The sequence below is a fragment of the Ruditapes philippinarum genome, unplaced genomic scaffold, assembly GCF_026571515.1.
Source record: "Ruditapes philippinarum isolate M1 unplaced genomic scaffold, ASM2657151v2 ctg11063_1_1_1_1, whole genome shotgun sequence".
NCBI lineage: Eukaryota > Metazoa > Mollusca > Bivalvia > Venerida > Veneridae > Ruditapes > Ruditapes philippinarum.
This window is the reverse complement of record NW_026860214.1, coordinates 71,814-90,238: the sequence shown is the minus strand read 5'-3', so window position 1 is coordinate 90,238 and position 18,425 is coordinate 71,814. Positions and strand designations below refer to the sequence as shown.

At 36.5% G+C, this 18,425-nt stretch overlaps 1 protein-coding gene across 2 annotated transcripts in view; it reads right to left on the bottom strand.

Annotated features, from left to right (window-relative positions):
• Positions 1–1,724: 1,724 nt before the first annotated feature.
• Positions 1,725–18,425, bottom strand: part of LOC132759267 (glycerophosphocholine phosphodiesterase GPCPD1-like) — an 82,848-nt gene continuing 66,147 nt past the window's right edge. Inside the window, exons 9-10 of one of the 2 annotated variants that reach the window (XM_060751008.1) lie at positions 6,715–6,882; positions 1,725–2,196 (exon numbers count right to left, since the gene is read on the bottom strand). In XM_060751008.1, the coding sequence (XP_060606991.1) occupies positions 6,835–6,882 (48 nt within the window). In that variant the 3' untranslated portion in view covers positions 1,725–2,196; positions 6,715–6,834. The remainder of the gene's footprint in view (positions 2,197–6,714; positions 6,883–18,425) is intronic. The other variant, XM_060751009.1, reaches the window with a different exon arrangement.

Genomic DNA, 18,425 nt, shown 5'->3' with positions numbered 1-18,425 from the left:
TTAAATTTTACTCTTATCATTTCCTTTTGGTTGCCATGGCAACCAGATTTCTGTGTGGGAAAACAACTTTAGAAGCCCTTTGACCAAGAATCAATCCTGCAAAGTTTTGGTTGAAATTGGACAAGTGGTTTTTTTCACAAGAAAATTATTTAAATTCACTATATAATCTAATAATAATGCATGCACGCACGCACACACACGCACACACAACACAACACACAGGTGACATTGCTATAATGCCATTGCAGATACTGGGGTTGCATAAAAAGATTTTACGGCACAAAAAACTTAATAAAGAAATCTGGACAAGGTTGCTGGCACAGCTCTACATGTACTCTGTGCAGACTGCCCTCTACCCATATTTTAAGTTTCATAAATATATTTTCAGTACTTATTGAGTAATTACAAAAAAATAATACTTATAAATCTGCCTGTTTTAAGTATATTTTGTTGCCATAGTAAACAAAGTTTTCATCATAGGAAGAAAATGAAAATATAATCTTCATAAAGTCATCTATTGATATTTCAAGTTTCATCAAAATATTATCAGTACTTTAGGTGTAATCACGGGATCAAATTTTTGTGGACGGACTGACCAATAGACGATCAGACAGACATACTGACATTTGGATATTTAGGTGGCTTAACTCTATTGTTCTCCCTATTATTCCTTTAGCCAAATAAGAGGAAAGACATGCCATGTAAAAGCTTAAGGAAATTATTTTATAGAAGAAAAAGTACAATCACCTATTGTTTTGTAGCCATCTAAGTACCTAAATATATGCACAGACAGAAGGCAAACCTAAAGTCTCTAAAGGTACTAATTATAACCACCTAAGTAGCCAGGGTCATTCAACAATGTTCCGTGCCAAATATTCAAGCTCTAGAATTTGTGGTTTCATAGGAGATTCAAAGTTTTTAATAAATACATAGAAGGATGAACCATGACCATGGGATGTGGTTAAATTTGACATTCGAGTTATAATTTAAACAAAATTGGTAAAGGTCCACCAGACAATTTTCATGCCAAATATCTTAGCTAAAGCCTTTGTGTTTTTTGAAAATCATATAATTATGACTGTGACCTTGATGTATGAAAGTTCAAACATCGCACTCTGAACATTGTCTGATTAACCCTTTCCTTCATGAGCATATTGTGAAAAATGGCCATTTTCATAGAAAAACCTCCTATTACAAGTTCAAACTGCTATGAAACTATGAAAAATACTTCATACTGATGAAACTTGGCATAAATGTTGACTGGACCATAGCCTCTGTAACAGCATGCTTAATCTTAAATTTCCTGTAAAATTGGCAACAGGGGGACATCCAAAAATTGCAAAAAACTCACTATTTTGCATTGTTTTTTTCCATCAAAACTGTTTTTAAAGTGCTGCAACTTCTCAATGGATTGAGATAGAGTGAAAGGCTTTTTAATGTTGGTTACACGTTACCTTACAATCGACCTGAGGCCATTTTTAGCCTGTCACATGTCCAAATTTTCTTGGCTATGAGGGGGACCACTGCCCCTTCAAACCCCCAAACAGAAGCGGGCACATCCCCTTCTGGCAACCCCTTTAAAGTATCATCAGCAGTGCCAAAAAAGTGATAACTTTTTTAACAACATTTCTCAAACGAAACACAGTGTTTAGGGCCTAAATAGGACATTTTTTCTCTGTTTGAGGCCTCAAAAAGGGGGGAGGGGGTTTGAAAAGCCGTCAAAACACGTCTTATATGAGGTAAAGGGTTAAAGGTTAACATTTTTGCCAAGTAACTTCGATTTCCTTCCCTTAGTAGTGGACATGGCAAATAACATTTTAGCTGAAATATATTCAGGTGTATGAAAAATTATGATCAACATAACAGTTTTTGGATGGCAGCAGCAACTACAACTTCAATGGCAACAGCAAAACTTACAGCTACAAATTACATCTTTGATTCCTACTTTTTACTCATGCATTAAAACTTTCTTTCAATCTTTATTGAAGTTTGTAACCAATGTGGTCATAATATAACGATAAAAGAGTTTACTGACTTAGCTATCAACAAATAAAAATTACTTCTTGCATTTATATGAGCTACCAAGTCCTCTATGGCCAACATCTACAGGTTTACGAGTAGACTTCCAGTAACGCTGGAATGTTTGCTTCATATTGAAACAGGAACTTATCATAGGCTTCACTATCAGATACTTGACTGAAAAAAAGAACATCTTTAAGATAAACAAATATGTTCTCCACCCTCCCTAATTCTTGTCTGTAACCAATTTGTCAAAACAATTTACCCATTCATTCAGTCAAATAAAACCTGTAAACAACATTATATGACATCACAAAGTAATAATCTTTCACAGAAACAAGATTGCATTTGTGAAAAAATGCTATGCCACAGCATTAATACACTAAGTAGTAGGAACAGAAGTAGATTTTTTTTCTATAAAATTGAACTTTGTCATAGTGCAGTTTTTGTCAAGTGAATTTGGAGTCAAGGACATATTTTCAGCATTTCAAATGAAAGTCAATGTACAAGTGTGTCTTACGTTATGATACAAAGGAAAAAGTATTACAAGAAATTATCATAGAATTGCAAGCAATACAGGAGTCCCCCAGGAACATTCTGAAGGGCCATGGGCAATTCAATTATGCCACTGAATGAATGAATGACATGAATGAATTTAGATCTTTTGAGTTCTTAGTTTGTCTCTATCATAGTAAAGTATTAAGTTTCCCTGCCTAGTAAGGAAATTATGTTTATACAACAGATAATTGGAAGATCCAATTTTCTCAAGATGAACATGTATAACTAATGTTTCAACTTTTCTGTATTTTAATTGGAAAAGGTCCGAGTTCTTAAAAAGTGATCTCAGGAAACAGTTTTTAGGAACAGAAGGAAAGACAGATGAACAAACCATCTGAGGATTAATCTTTAAACATCCTTGGTTGTAATCAGAATACAATATTTTTCAAAGCAAATTTCTTAAAATAAAAAGAAGACATAACTCTTTAAAACAAGAACTGGTTGAACAGGGTGATGCTCCTCGAATAGGTTTTGGACACAGGTAAGTATACCTCATGTAGTGTCAGAGCTATGTCACAGACAAAGTTCAAAGTGTTACAAGAGGGCCATGATGGCCCTGAGGTCGCTCACCTGTATTTAGCCCCCCCAACCCCCACCCCAACATTGCAGGGCCAATTTAACCCAAGGGCTTTTATTTGCACAAACTTGGTAGACACCCATAAGAAGATGTTTCATGCTAAACATCTAAGCTCTAGCTCATTGGGCTTTTTAACCCATTACTTCATATACACGCCTTTTAACGCCTCTTGTCTCAAATGGTGAAAAAATGCCTTATTTAGACCCCCAACACTTGTTTTTGTTTGAGAAATGTTGTTAAAAAAAGTGACCACTTTTTTCGGCGCGGCCCCCCAACCAAAAGATACATCAGGGGGTTGCCAGAAGGGGGATGTGCCCCCTCTGTTTGGGGGGTTTGAAGGGGGCGGAGTCCCCCTCATCGCCAAGAAAATTTTGGACTTGTGAGAGGCTATAAATGACCTCAGATTGATCATAAGGTAACGTGTAACCAACGCTGAAAAGCATTTGACTCTACCTCAATCCATTGAGAAGTTGCAGCACTTTGAAATCAATTATGATGGAAAAAATCAACGCAAAATAGTGATTTTTGGCAATTTTGAGATGTCCCCTCGTTGCCATGGTAACAGAAAATTTAAGCCTGAGCATGTTGTTGCAAGGGCAATGGTCCAGTCAACATGTGTGCCAAGTTTGATTAGTGTTGAAGCAGTTTTTATAGTATTATAGCAATTTGAACTTGTAACGGGAGACTTTTCAATGAAAACAGCCATTTTTCACAAAATGCTCATGAAGTAATGGGTTAAAAGAAGATTTTTTTAAAGTTTTTACTATACACATATAGTTAAAAACAATGACGCCCCTGGGGCCGAGCCAGTTTTGACCCCAGGGCTTTTATTTGAACAAACTTTGTAGACACTTACTAGAAGATGTTTCATGCTTAATATCTAAACTCTAGCTATTTGGGTTTTTTCAAAGAAGATTTTAAGTTTTTGCTATACACATATAAAGAAAATCAATGACCCCCGGGGCCGGGCCAATTTTGACCCCAGGTCTTTTATTTGAACAAACTTTGTAGACACTCACTAAAAGATGTTTCATGCTTAATATCTTAACTCTATCTATTTGGACTTTTTCAAAGAAGATTTTTTAAGTTTTTGCTATACACATATAAGGAAAATCAATGACCCCCCGGGGCCGGGCCAATTTTGACCCCAGGGCTTTTATTTGAACAAACTTAGTAGACACCTCTTAGAACATGTTTAATGCTCAATATCTTAGCCATAGCTCTTTGAGTTCTTTAAAAGAAGATTTTTTAAGTTTTTACTATATGCATATAGGGAAAATCAATGACCCCCCGGGGCCGGGCCAATTTTGACCCAGGGCTTTTATTTGAACAAACTTGGTAGACACCAATTAGAACATGTTTCATGCTAAATATCTTAGCTCTAGCTCTTTAGGTTCTTTAAAATGAAGATTTTTTAAGTTTTTACTATATGCATATAGGGAAAATCAATGACCCCCCGGGGCGGGGCCAATTTTGACCCCAGGGCTTTTATTTGAACAAACTTGGTAGACACTCACTAGAAGATGTTTCATGCCAAATATCTAAGCTCTAGCTCTTATGGTTTTTCAAAAGAAGATATTTAAAGTTTTTCCTTTCGGTTGCCATGGCAACCAGAGTTCTGCATGGAATTAAATTTTTTTGAACAATTTTTTAAAGGTGACCACCAAAGGAACATTCCTGTGAAGTTTGGATGAAATTGGCTTAGTGGTTTATGAGATGTCATTTAAAAGTAAAAGTTTACGGACGGACGACGGACGGACGGACGACGGACGGACGGACGACGGACGGACGCCGGACGAAAAGCGATCACAAAAGCTCACCCTGTCACTTTGTGACAGGTGAGCTAAAAATGAAAAAAGGGCAATAGCTATAACCAAAACTAAGCAAGGCAGAGTTATGGTTCTTTTGCACTGCACTTTTATTTAATGAGACAATCTTCCCTACAAAAGTTACATGTTGATACCTCTTATGGTTTCAGAGTTATGCCCCTGACAAAGTTCGAAGAAGTGTAAAATGAACAAAGGGCAATAACTACAAAATTAGGCAAGACAGAGTTCTGGTTCTTTTTGCACTGCACTTCTACCCAATGAGACCTATCTACCTACAAAGTTTCATGTTTATATCTCTTATAGTTTTAGAGTTATGTCCTAGACAAAGTTCAAAGCGTAAAAATGAACAAAGGGCAATAACTACAAAATTAGGTAAGACAGAGTTATGGTTCTTTTGCACTGCACTTCTACTCCATGAGATCTAATATACCTACAAAATTTCATGTTGATATCTCTTACAGTTTTAGAGTTATAACCCATACAAAATTCAAAGTGTAAAAATGAACAAAGGGCAATAACTCCAAAATTAGGCAAGACAGAGTTATGTTTTTTTTACACTGCACTTTTACTCAATGAGATCTATTCACCTTCAAAATTTCATGTTGATATCTCTTACAGTTTTAGAATTATAACCCATATAAAGTTCAAAGTGTAAAAATGAACAAAGGGCAATAACTCCAAAATTAGGCAAGACAGAGTTATGGGGTTTTTTTTACTGTGTTTCTACCCAATGAGATCTATCTACTTACAAAGTTTTCATGTTGATAACATCTTGTTGGTAAATAGTTAAGTCTTGGACAAGAAAAGCGGACAGACATTGCCATTTAAATGAACTATGGGGCCCATTTCTACGTTTTAATAGAGGGCCATGGTCCCTTATTCTATTGTTACGAAATGAACTTTATTGTTCTCTTTTGTTCTGTATGCTGTTACATGGCCCACTACTTCTCTTAAATAGCCCAGACGGATGGACGGACATGCTCAAAGAATGGTACTTAGGTGGCTAGTCCTTTGTTCTCTCTATTGTTCTTTTTAGCCACATAAGGGAAAAAGTAACTTTTCTAGCATAAGAGCTTACTGAATGAATAGCATCAAAGGAAATTTACTGTTACCTATTGATCCCATAGCCACCTAAGTATCTACGGATAACTGGACAGACAAAGCTGCAACTATATGCTTACCCTTCGGGAGCATAAAAATGTATCATGCTTAATACCTTGGTTTTTTAAAAAGAATTTTTGTTTTTTTTTTTACTATATACATATAAGGAAAATCAATGACCCACTGGGCAGGGCCAATTTTTTTTTAAAAAACTAGACACTCACCAAAAGATGTTTCATGCCTAAAATCTAAGCTCCAGCTCTTTGGGATTTTTCTTAAAGAAGATTATTAAAGTTTTTTTTCTTTTGGTTGCCATATGGCAACCAGAGTTCTGCATGGAATTTATTTTTTTCAAACAACTTTTAAAGCTGCCAACAAAAGGAACTATTCTGTGATGTAAAATTGGCTTACTGGTAATTTTAGTAACAATGACCTTGACTTTTAACTCAGGGGTCAAAAAAAGACAATCCCAACCAAGGTTTCATGTAAGGTTGCTATATACTAAGTTTGATTCCAATAACTCATTCCAAACTCTAGTTATTGGTCCAGAAACCATGAAGTGGACCAACGGACCAGGTGGCCCGAAAAGCTGACTCCTATATATACACCCCTTAACTTCTAAAAACTTACAAATGATTTGTCCTATTGGTCTATGTGAAAGGCCGGTGATGGGAAACTTTTCTAGTTCCTGTAGCGCTCTTTAAGTCTAGAGGTAGCAGAAAACTAAATCCTACGTGCCTGACACAAGCATCATTGCATCATTAGGCTATCATGTACATAGAAATCCAACTGGTATCCCTGTTACAAAACAAGTAAAGCAATAAATCAACCATGAAATAAACAAAGATGAAAAAAAAATCTGAACAATATTGTACTTTCATTTGTTATTACTTTGAAAACATACAAAGTAGCAATTACTAAAGATCCATGATGTTTTAATTTTTTTTTTTAGTTTTTACTATATGTGCATATGTTAAATTATATAAGTAAGGAGACAGAATACAAAAACAGATGTATTGGAACAGATATTTCATTAGTTATAGTTATGATAGCTATTACAAGTTATGATAACTGATTACACGAAATGTTTTAACTATCTATTTCACATTTCTTACTGTACTCATAATAATTGGCCTGATAAACTAACTGTACAAAAAAAATTTGGTTCCTTTCAATGAGTTTTCAAAACCAACTGTTCCCTGCTCATTGGTAATTATTTACTGGTATGGTGAAAAACGGTTTTATTTAATGAACAAGAAGCGCTGCAATGCGACGAAAACCAGGTTTTCAATGCATAAGTTTTGATGTGACAGCAATCAATAGGTCAAAGTGCACTGAAGTTATTGAGTAGTAGAAGCTGAAAATTCTATTGTAAGCAAATGACCTTACTTGCTTCCAGATATCTAAGTGGCAATCCAAAGCTGCCACTCAGCAAGTTTGGGTGTCAAAAAGGTCAAAGCAAACTCAAGTTATAACATGAAAACTTAATACATTAACCTTGATCACAGACACCTGGGTAGCAATCCCAAGCTGCCTTTTGATATAAGCTACCCATACATCAAGTTTGATGTCAATAGGCCAAAGCAAACTCAAGTTATTGAGCAGAAACTGAATTTCTATTTTTAGAAAAGTGACTTTTGACCTTGATCACAGGCATCTGGTAGCAAACCCCAAGCTGCCTCTTGATATAAAGCTATCCATACACCAAGTTGGTGTCAATAGGCCAAAGCAAACTCAAGTTATTGAGCAGACACTGAATTTCTATTTTTAGTAACAGTGACCTTGACCTTGATAACAGACACCTGGGTAGCAATCCCAAGCTGCCTCTTGATATAGGCTATCCATACACCAAGTTTGGTGTCAACAAGCCAAAGCAAACTCAAGTTATTGAGCAGAAACTGAATTTCTATTTTTAGTAACAGTGACATTGACCTTGATCACAGACACCTGGGTAGCAATCCCAAGCTGCCTCTTGATATAAGCTATCCATACACCAAGTTTGGTGTCAATAGGCCAAAGCAAACTCAAGTTATTGAGCAGAAACTGAATTTCTATTTTTAGTAACAATGACCGTGAACTTGATCACAGATATCTGGGTAGCAATCCCAAGCTGCCTCTTGAATATAAGCTATCCATACACCAAGTTTGGTGTCAATAGGCCAAAGCAAACTCAAGTTATTGAGCGGAAACTGAATTTCTATTTTTAGAAACAGTGACCTTGACCTTGATCACAGGACACCTGGGCAGCAATCCCAAGCTGCCTCCTGATATAGGCTATCCATACACCAAGTTTGGTGTTGTCAAATAGCAAAAGCAAACTATAGTTATTGAGCGGAAAAACAAAAAAAGTTGACGCCCACCCGCCCGCCTGCCCACCCGCCAGCCCGCCCGCCAACTTCGGCATTACAATAACCCGGTTTTCGTTGAAAACATGGTTAACAACTAGAACTATTGGTAAATGAAATTCATACCCCACCAATGTCCTTGACAGAAGACGACTTGGAAAGGTGGTTAAGGGAATTACTTTAGTGGCACAAATACATATACATAAAAAGAAATTATACTCTGGTGAAAAAAAGACAAATTGTACAGATAATAGTATAAATATATATTGTCAAATCATGTTCGAAAACAGTTAAAAACAAGATATGTTTGTAAAACATGTATGCCCCCTATCGGCAGCCAATTAGTCATGTGATCAGGTTATTATGCAGGACTTCTGACCCAGTGAACAAACAATTGATAATAAGGGTTATCTAGTATCTACTGGTCATGACTAGTCACAGGGCAATAATTATTGTGACCCCATAGGTTGTGTGCAGCAATTTAAGTTATTACAAATCTTACCAAATAATATATGCATAAATTGTATGAATCATGTAGGCCTCATTAATGACAGCCAAGTTGTTATATATTACATAAGACCTTCAAATGTGTATACCAAAAGCATTTTTAGTTTTAATATAAAAAATATCAACCAAGGCAACTTGAGTTGTTGAGTTATTGGTCAGAAACCATCTTTAAGTACAAGGGTCAATATGACACTGACCCCTTGACCCGAAAAATCAATAGGGGTCATCTCCTGGTCATGACCAATCATCATACCAAGTTTGAAGTTCCTAGGCCTAAGCGTTCTTTACTTATTGATCGGAAACCGTTTTTACCTACAAGGTCAATGTGACCTTGACCTTTGACCCCTTGACCCCAAAATCAATAGGGTCATCTGCTGGTCATGACCAATCATCATACAAGTTTGACGTTCCTAGGCCTAAGCGTTTTTTAATTATTGATCGGGAAACAGTTTTTACCTACAAGGTCAATGTGACCTTGACCTTTGACCCCTTGACCCCAAAATCAATAGGGGTCATCTGCTGGTCATGACCAATCACCATATCAAGTTTTGAAGTTCCTAGGCCTAAGCATTCTTTAGTTATTGATCGGACACCGTTTTTACCTACAAGGTCAATGTTGACCTTGACCTTTGACCCCTTGACCCTAAAATCAATAGGGGTCATCTGCTGGACATAACCAATCACCATAGCAAGTTTGAAGTTTCTAGGCCTAAGCGTTCTTTAGTTATTGAGCGGAAACTGTTTTTACCTACAAGGTCAATGTGACCTTGTCCTATGACCCTTGACCCCAAAATCAATAGGGGTCATCTGCTGGTCATGACCAATCACCATACCAAGTTTAAAGTTCCTAGGCCTAAGCGTTCTTTAGTTATTGATCGGAAACCGTTTTTACCTACAAGGTCAATGTGACCTTTACCTTTGACCCCTTAACCCCAAAGTCAATAGGGGTCATCTGCTGGTCATGAATAATCACCATACCGAGTTTGAAGTTTCTACGCCTTAGGGTTCTTTAGTTATTGATTGGAAACCGTTTTAACCTACAAGGTCATTGTGACCTTGACCTTTGACCCCTTGAGTGACCCCAAAATAAATAGGGGTCATCTGCTGGTCATGACCAATCACCATACCAAGTTTGAAGTTCCTAGGCCTAAGCGTTCTTTAGTTATTGATCGGAAACTGTTTTTACTCTACAAGGTCAATGTGACCTTGACCTTTGACCCTTGACCCCAAAATCAATAGGGGTCATCTGCTGGTCATGACCAATCACCATACCAAGTTGAAGTTCCTAGGCCTAAGCCTTCTTTAGTTATAAAAAGTCAATGCCTAAGCGTTCTTTAGTTATTGATCGGAAACTGTTTTTACCTACAAGGTCAATGTGACCTTGACTTTGACCCCTTGACCCCAAAATCAATAGGGATCATCTACTGGTCATGACCAATCACCATACAAAGTTTGAAGTTCCTAGGCCTAAGCGTTCTTGAGTTATTGATCGGAAACCGTTTTTACTTACAAGGTCAATGTGACCTTGACCTTTTACCCATGACCCCAAAATCAATAGGGGTCATCTACTGGTCATGGCCAATCACCATACCAAGTTTGAAGTTCCTAGGCCTTAGGGTTCTTTAGTTATCACTCGGAAACCAATTGGTCTACAGACCCACGGACCAACAGACAGACAAATGCAAAGCAATATACCCCCTCTTCTTTGAAGTGGGGGCATAATAAAAATGGACTTAACTTTGTCAAAATACAATACAAAGTTATCCACCCTCCACTTTTTTTAGTTATGAAACTTGACCTGCATATCTTACTTGCTACACTTCATATATATTTGAAGTTTCAAATGACTATCTGTTCTAGTTTTAGAAATATTCAAGTACATGTTATAATTTCAGAACATTTTCTAAGTCAATTTTTGACATTCAAGTGTGGCATTGACCTTAAGCTGGCACAAGGGTAAGATGGGTTCTGCACAATGCCCAGCTGGGGTGAAAATTTGAGTCAAGTTTGAAGAAAATTCTTTCCATTTAGTAGAATTTATATAGAGCAGACACAACATATTAAAGACTTAAAAAGGGGCATAACTTTGTAAAAATGCAATACAGAGTTATGTAACTTGACCTGCATATTTTACTTGTGACACATCATATAGTTTAAGCAAGTACATGTACCTTCTCTAGTTTCAGAAATATTTAAGTACATGTTAAAATTTAAGAACATTTTCTAAGTCAATTTTTGACCTTCAAGTGTGACCTTGACCTTAAACCAGCACAAAGGTAACATGGGTTCTGCTGTCATAACCTTGTTGAGTGTGAAATTTGAGTAAAGTTTAAAGAAAATTCTCCCATTTAGTATAGGATTATTAACTTTGTCAAAATGCAATACAGAGTTTCATGAAAACTTGACCTGTATATCTTAATTGTAACACTTCATATATATTTTAAGTTTCAAGCAAATACGTTTTCATAGTTTCAGAATATTTTCAAATACCATGTTAAAATTGTAAGAATACTTTTCTAAGTTCAATTTTTTGACCTTCAAGTGTGGCCTAGACCTTAAAGCCGGCAAAAAGGGTAACATGGTTTTTGCACATTGCCCAGTTGAGAAGTGAAACATTTGAGGCAAAGATTAAAGAAAATCTTGTCAATTAGTGTCGGACTTACAGAGCGGACACAACATACTGTTCTAATATTTGATTTGTTTGATATTTTGATATTCAATTTGTGACCTTACCTTGAGCTGACACACATGGGCAACATGTTCAGGTGAACATTTGGGCAAGTTTGAAGAAAATCCTTGAATTGGTATAGGATTTTTAGAGCGGACTTCAGACTTCCCGAAAGTTTGAAAAAAACTGTCAGACATTCGGTCTGACAAACCATAAAAATCTGTCGGACCGAAACGAAATTGTCGGACCAAATAAAATTGATCAAAATCAAAGAATGACTTGTGTTTGTATTTCTAAGACACTTTTTGTTTGTATTTTTTTTTCGCCGTAAAAATCGGGCACATTCCTTACAGCGCATTTTCATCTCCTCCCTATCATACACCAACGATTCACTGTCTTGCTTCTATTTTTCATTAAATTTTGTCTCGGGTCTCTTCTTTTTTATCCTTTTACTGCTGTTTTGCCTGTTCCTCTGACGTAGATTTTTTATTTTTCTGAGGTTTGGCACCTTTAGCGACGCCATTTTGTATACATGCGGCTTGGATAAAAGCCGGACAGTCGGACTGATCCGGAATAAAAACTCGTCGGACCTGATAAAAATTTATCGGACATGTCCGTCGGACCGACGTATTTCGGGAAGTCTGGGACTTGATAATGGAGACAGACAGACGGACAAATTATGCATATGGTCATTCAAAAATGGATATTAAGATTTATGATTAGGGAAGAACTCTTCCAAACAAAAATGAAAGCTTGTGGTAAGCTTGTCACAAGCTTGCTGCAAACTTGTCTCAAGCTTACATTGACTATTGATGCTTTCTGTATGCTTGCTGCAAGCTTTCCAGTAGTTTCATAATGAATTCTACAAGCTTGCAGTTACTGTGCAAGCTTGCACAAGCTTACAAGAATCAATTTTATCTCAAGCTTCTTAGAAAATTTGGAAAAGGAAAAGTAGTGAAAAATTTCTCATAACAAAAACTTGGAAAAGTTTATCAAAATAATTTCACTCATTAAACTAATAAGCATTCATATAATATAATGGGATTCAACTGAAAACATTTATTTCATAGATTTTATCTGCCTGTCTTTCATTCTATGTTTTACAATCAAATAACTGTATAAGAATTTTTAATTACTGTTATTAAAATTCTTATAACTGTATCAAAATTATTAATAAATGCCATGTGAAAACTAGAGATCACTTGTGACATTCAGATGAAGTCAGTAAAAAACTAGAACTGCCACTATCATGGCGTGAATACCCCCGCATACCACTTTCAGAATCAATAGTGGCCATTTAGAGCTCAAGGACAACCTCCCTGCCAAATCTGAGGTTACTAAGCCAGTGCATTGCTAAGTTATGTATTCTACATGCTTCAAATATGAAAATGTCAAAATCAATACTTTGCGGACAGGACATTCTTTAGCAATTGAGAAGAAAAGCATTTTTTTGTCAAGGTCCCTGTGACCTTGACCTTTGACCCAGTGACCTCAAAATCAATAGGGGTCACCTTATAGTCATGATCAACATCCATGCCAAATATGAAGACTGTGGGTCAAAGGAATCTTAAGTTAATGGGTGGACAAAACTTTTTGAAGTCAAAGTCCCTATGACCTTGACCTTTGACACAGTGACCTCAAAATCAATAGGGGTCATCTACTAATCATGTTCAACATCCATGCCAAATATGAAGACTGTGGGTCAAAGGAATCTAAAGTTATTGGGCAGACAAACTTTTTTGAAGTCAAAGTCCCTGTGACCTTGACCTTTGACCTGGTGACCTCAAAGTCAATAGGGGTCATCTACTAATCATGACTAACCTCCATGCCAAATATGAAGACTGTGGGTCAAAGGAATCTTAAGTTATTTGGCAGACAAGCTTTTTGAAGTCAAGGCCCCTGTGACCTTGACCTTTGACCTGGTGACCTCAAAGTAAATAGGGGTCATCTACTAATCATGACTAACCTCAATGCCAAATATGAAGACTATGGGTCAAAGGAATCTTAAGTTATTGGGCGGACAAGCTTTTTGAAGTCAAGGCCCCTGTGACCTTGACCTTTGACCTGGTGACCTTGAAATCAATGGGGGTTATCTACTAATCATGAATAACCTCATGCTGCCAAATATGACGACTGTAGGTCAAAGGAATCTTAAGTTATTGGAGGACAAGCTTTTTGAAGTCAAGGCCCCTGTGACCTTGACCTTTGACCTGATGACCTCAAAATCAATACGGGTCATCTACTAATCATGACTAACCTCAATGCCAAATATGAAGACTATGGGTCAAAGGAATCTTAAGATATTGGGCGGACAAGCTTTTTGAAGTCAAGGCCCCTGTGACCTTGACCTTTGACCTGGTGACCTCAAAATCAATAGGGGTCATCTACTAACTATGACTAACCTCCATGCCAAATATGACGACTGTAGGTCAAAGGAATCTTAAGTTATTGGGAGGACAAGCTTTTTGAAGTCAAGGACCCTGTGACCTTGACCTTTAACCTGGTGACCTCAAAGGGGTCATCTACTAATCATGACTAACCTCCATGCCAAATATGAAGACTGTAGGTCAAAGGAATCTTAAGTTATTGGGTGGACAAGCTTTTTGAAGTCAAGGCCCCTGTGACCTTGACCTTTGACCTAGTGACCTCAAACTCAATAGGGGTCATCTACTAATCATGACTAACCTCCATGCCAAATATGAAGACTAAGGGTCAAAGGAATCTTAAATTATTGGGCGGACAAGAAAAAACCGACGGACGGCCGGACGGAGACAGCCGGACAAGCTGATTCCAGTATACCCCCCTTACAACTTTGTTGTGCGGGGGTATAAAGAAAAATCACCCAAAATTCATAATGAAAGAGGAAATCAAGAGTGTATCAGTGTAAGCTAATAATCTTTTTACACAAACTAAGATAAAGTCAGTATTTTAAACTAGAACTATCGCTGAATGCGATTCATACCCCCACCAATGTCCTTGACAGAAGACAACTTGGAAAGGTGGTTAAGGGAATAACTTTAGTGACATAAATACATAAAAAGAAATTATCTCTGGTGAAAAAAAGACTAATTGTACAGGTAATAGTAAAAATATCTATTATCAAATCATGTTCGAAACAGTTTCAAATAACCTTTCATTTTCCCAATATACTAAACTTTTTATAAGTCAATTTTTGACCTTCAAGTGTGGCCTTGACCTTCAGCTGGCACAAGGGTAAGATGGATTCTGCAAATCGCCCAATTGGAGTGAACATTTGAGTAAAGTTTGAAGAAAATCCTTCCATTAGTATAGAATTTATAGAGCGGACACAACATATTGTCTAGTATTGATTGTATGTAAATTTAAAGACTTAAAAAGGGGCATAACTTTGTCAAAATCCAATACAGAGTTATGAAACTTGACCTGCATATTGTATTGTGATACCTCATATATCTTTTAAGTTTCAAGCAAATACCTATGCTAGTTTCCGAAATATTCAAGAACATGATTGTTTTAATCTAAGAACATTTTCTAAGTCAATTTTTGACCTTCAAGTCTGACCTTGACCTTTAGTCTGCACAAAGGTGACATGGATTCTGCACATAACCTTGTTAAGGTGAACATTTGAGAAAAGTTTGAAATAAATTCTTCCATTAGTATAGGATTTATAGAGCGGACACAACATATTGTCTAATATGTGATTGTATGTAAATTTGAAGATTAAAAAGGGGCATAACTTTGTTAAAATGCAATACAGAGTTATGAAACTTGACCAGCATATCTTAATTGTGACACTTCATTTATATTTTAAGTTTCAAGCAAATACCTTTCCTAGATTCAGAAATATTCAGATATATGTTAAAATTAAAGAACATTTTCTAAGTCAATTTTTGACCTTCAAGTGTGACCTTGACCTTAAGCTGGCAAAAGAGTGACATGGGTTCTGCACATAACCTTGTTGAGGTAAACATTTGAGCCAAGTTTGAAGAAAATCTTTCCATAAGTGTAGGACTTACAGAGCGGACACGACATACTGTGTAATATTTGATTGTTTGATATTTTTACCTTCAATTGTGACCTTGACCTTGAGCTGACACATGGGCAACATGGGTTCTGCACATCCCATTGTTGAAATGAACATTTGAGCCAAGTTTGAAGAAAATCTTTCAATTAGTGTAGGACTTACAGAGCGGACACAACATATTGTGTAATATTTGATTGTTTGATATTTGACCTTCAATTGTGACCTTGACCTTAAAGTGACACATGGACAACATGAGTTCTGCACATCCCCTAGTTGAGGTGAACATTTTAGCCAAGTTTGAAGAAAATCTTTCAATTATTGTAGGACTTACAGAGCGGACACGACATACTGTCTAATATATGATTGTGTTTGATATTTGACCTTCAATTGTGACCTTGACCTTGAGCTGACACATGGGCAACATGGGTTCTGCACATCCCCTTACTGAGGTGAACATTTGAGCCAAGTTTGAAGAAAATCCTTCAAGTGATATAGGAGTTATAGAGCGGACACGAAAATGGAGACGAACGGACCGACCGACCGACAAACCGACCGACCGACCGACGCAACAAAGCGAATCCATTATAGCCCCCCCCACATTTTGTGGTGGGGGTATAATTAATTATTATGCTCCTGCATAAATGTGAGAAAATATATGATTATTGGTATCATATATTTATTATATGATTTCAAAAGGACATAATTATACATGTACATATATTTAATTTTTTAATTACATGCTAATAATACCAATCATATGCATATAAACAAGAGCGATCAGTAATCACATGTGTCGCCTCATGATGGCCAATTTCATGTTGGGACAAATTTTGTGACAGACGGACAGACAGACGGACAGTGCACAACTAGACTTTGTACTGATCATTCCTGTAAAGTTTGGATAAAATTGCACCAGTAGTTTATGAGGAGTAGTTCGGGACAAGCTTTTGCGTATCTGGCAACACACAGAAAAAAAACTCCTTTTTTATCAAAGGGCCATAACTCGGCAAAAAATCATTCAACCGGAAAACCCGTGCAATATGCGCAAAGACTTGAGCTACAGATCAATCCTGTAAAGTTTCATTGAAATTGCATAAGTGGTATAAGAGAAGTAGTCTGGACAAACTTTAAAAATAAAAATTATTAAAGGGCCATAACTCAAACAAAAATCATTGAACTGGAAAATGCTGACAATATGCACAACTAGACTTGGTACTGATCATTCCTGTAAAAGTTTGGATGAAATTGCACCAGTAGTTTATGAGGAGTAGTCCGGACAAGCTTTTGTGTATCTGGCAACACACAGAAAAAGAAACTTTTTATCAAAGGGCCATAACTCGGCCAAAAATCATTCAACCGGAAAACCCGTGCAATATGCGCAAGGACTTGAGCTACAGATCATTCCTGTAAAGTTTCATTGAAATTGCATGAGTGGTATAAGAGAAGTAGTCCGGACAAACTTTAAAATTAAAAATTATTAAAGGGCCATAACTCTGACAAAAATCATTGAACCGGAAAATGCTGACAATATGCACAACTAGACTTGGTACTGATCATTCCTGTAAAGTTTGGATGAAATTGCACCAGTAGTTTATGAGGAGTAGTTCCGGACAAGTTTTGTGACGGACGGACGGACAGACGGACAGACAGACAGACAGACGGACAGACAGACGACGGAGAAGTGATCCCTATATGTCGCCACTACTCCGTAGAGGCGACACAAAAAATGAATAATTAATTATATACATGTACAAATATTTTTTCAGTGTGTTCAACAGGCATATGAGGGATGATCAAAAATAAACCAGACTCACAGTGGCTGTAAGTTGAACAATTTTCAACCTATCACTTACTGTTATATATCACAATTAATCGGAAAAGCAATACCTATAAACTGATAGCTAAGCTTGTCCGTAACAGCGAATTTAAAATCCATGGTAATGCATACCCAGCGCAGTGCGTAAATTGCGCCCATGGCAGGCGCTTATATAACATATATTTTACAATATGGCATATTTAGATTTCAAAATTCACTAAAACGTAATACGTCATATCTATGACGTTGTGAGAAAAACAGATGTCATTTAAAGTGACATTATGCCCATCCGAGGGTATAAATGAGTGAACAAGTGAATGTCAAATAAGTTTTCATTTACCATAATTCTTTTTAATATACAAATTTAATTCATATTAACAATAAACAACGCATGGATTCAAACAAAATTTTCTTAAATATCCACTAGAATTTACCTGTAACCTTCATTTCATAAAAAGAGTGGGGAAGTCTTTTTTATATTTTAGGCAGATTTAAATTTTATCCTAAACATTTTTCCAAAATGAACTGTTGGTCAATCACCATTTTAAACAGTCAATCTTTTGAAATATATGGTCAGTTCAGCTCAAATTGACTATGAAAATATGAGCATAATGCCACTTTAAACAACATTTGCCGTTGCAGTCACAATTTTATATCGCTTGTGGCAATAAGATCTTTGTTCAAAATGGCATTGAAATACAAGCAATAATAAAATTTTGTCAAGAGGAAGGCTCAACACCATCTAAAACTTACAAAAGGATATTGGATATCAAGGGAAAAGCCTCAGTAAGCCACACACTAGTTTTCGACTGACATAAAAGATTCAGAGAGGGTATGACAGAGATATTCGGTGTTCTTGAGAAATACACTGCGTGACTTTTGAAAACAAGATTGCGTTTGTGAAAAATGCTATGCCACCGCATTAATACAACACTAAATAGTAATGTAGAAACAGATTTTTTTTTTTGTATCTATACAATTGAAGATTGTCATAATGTAGAT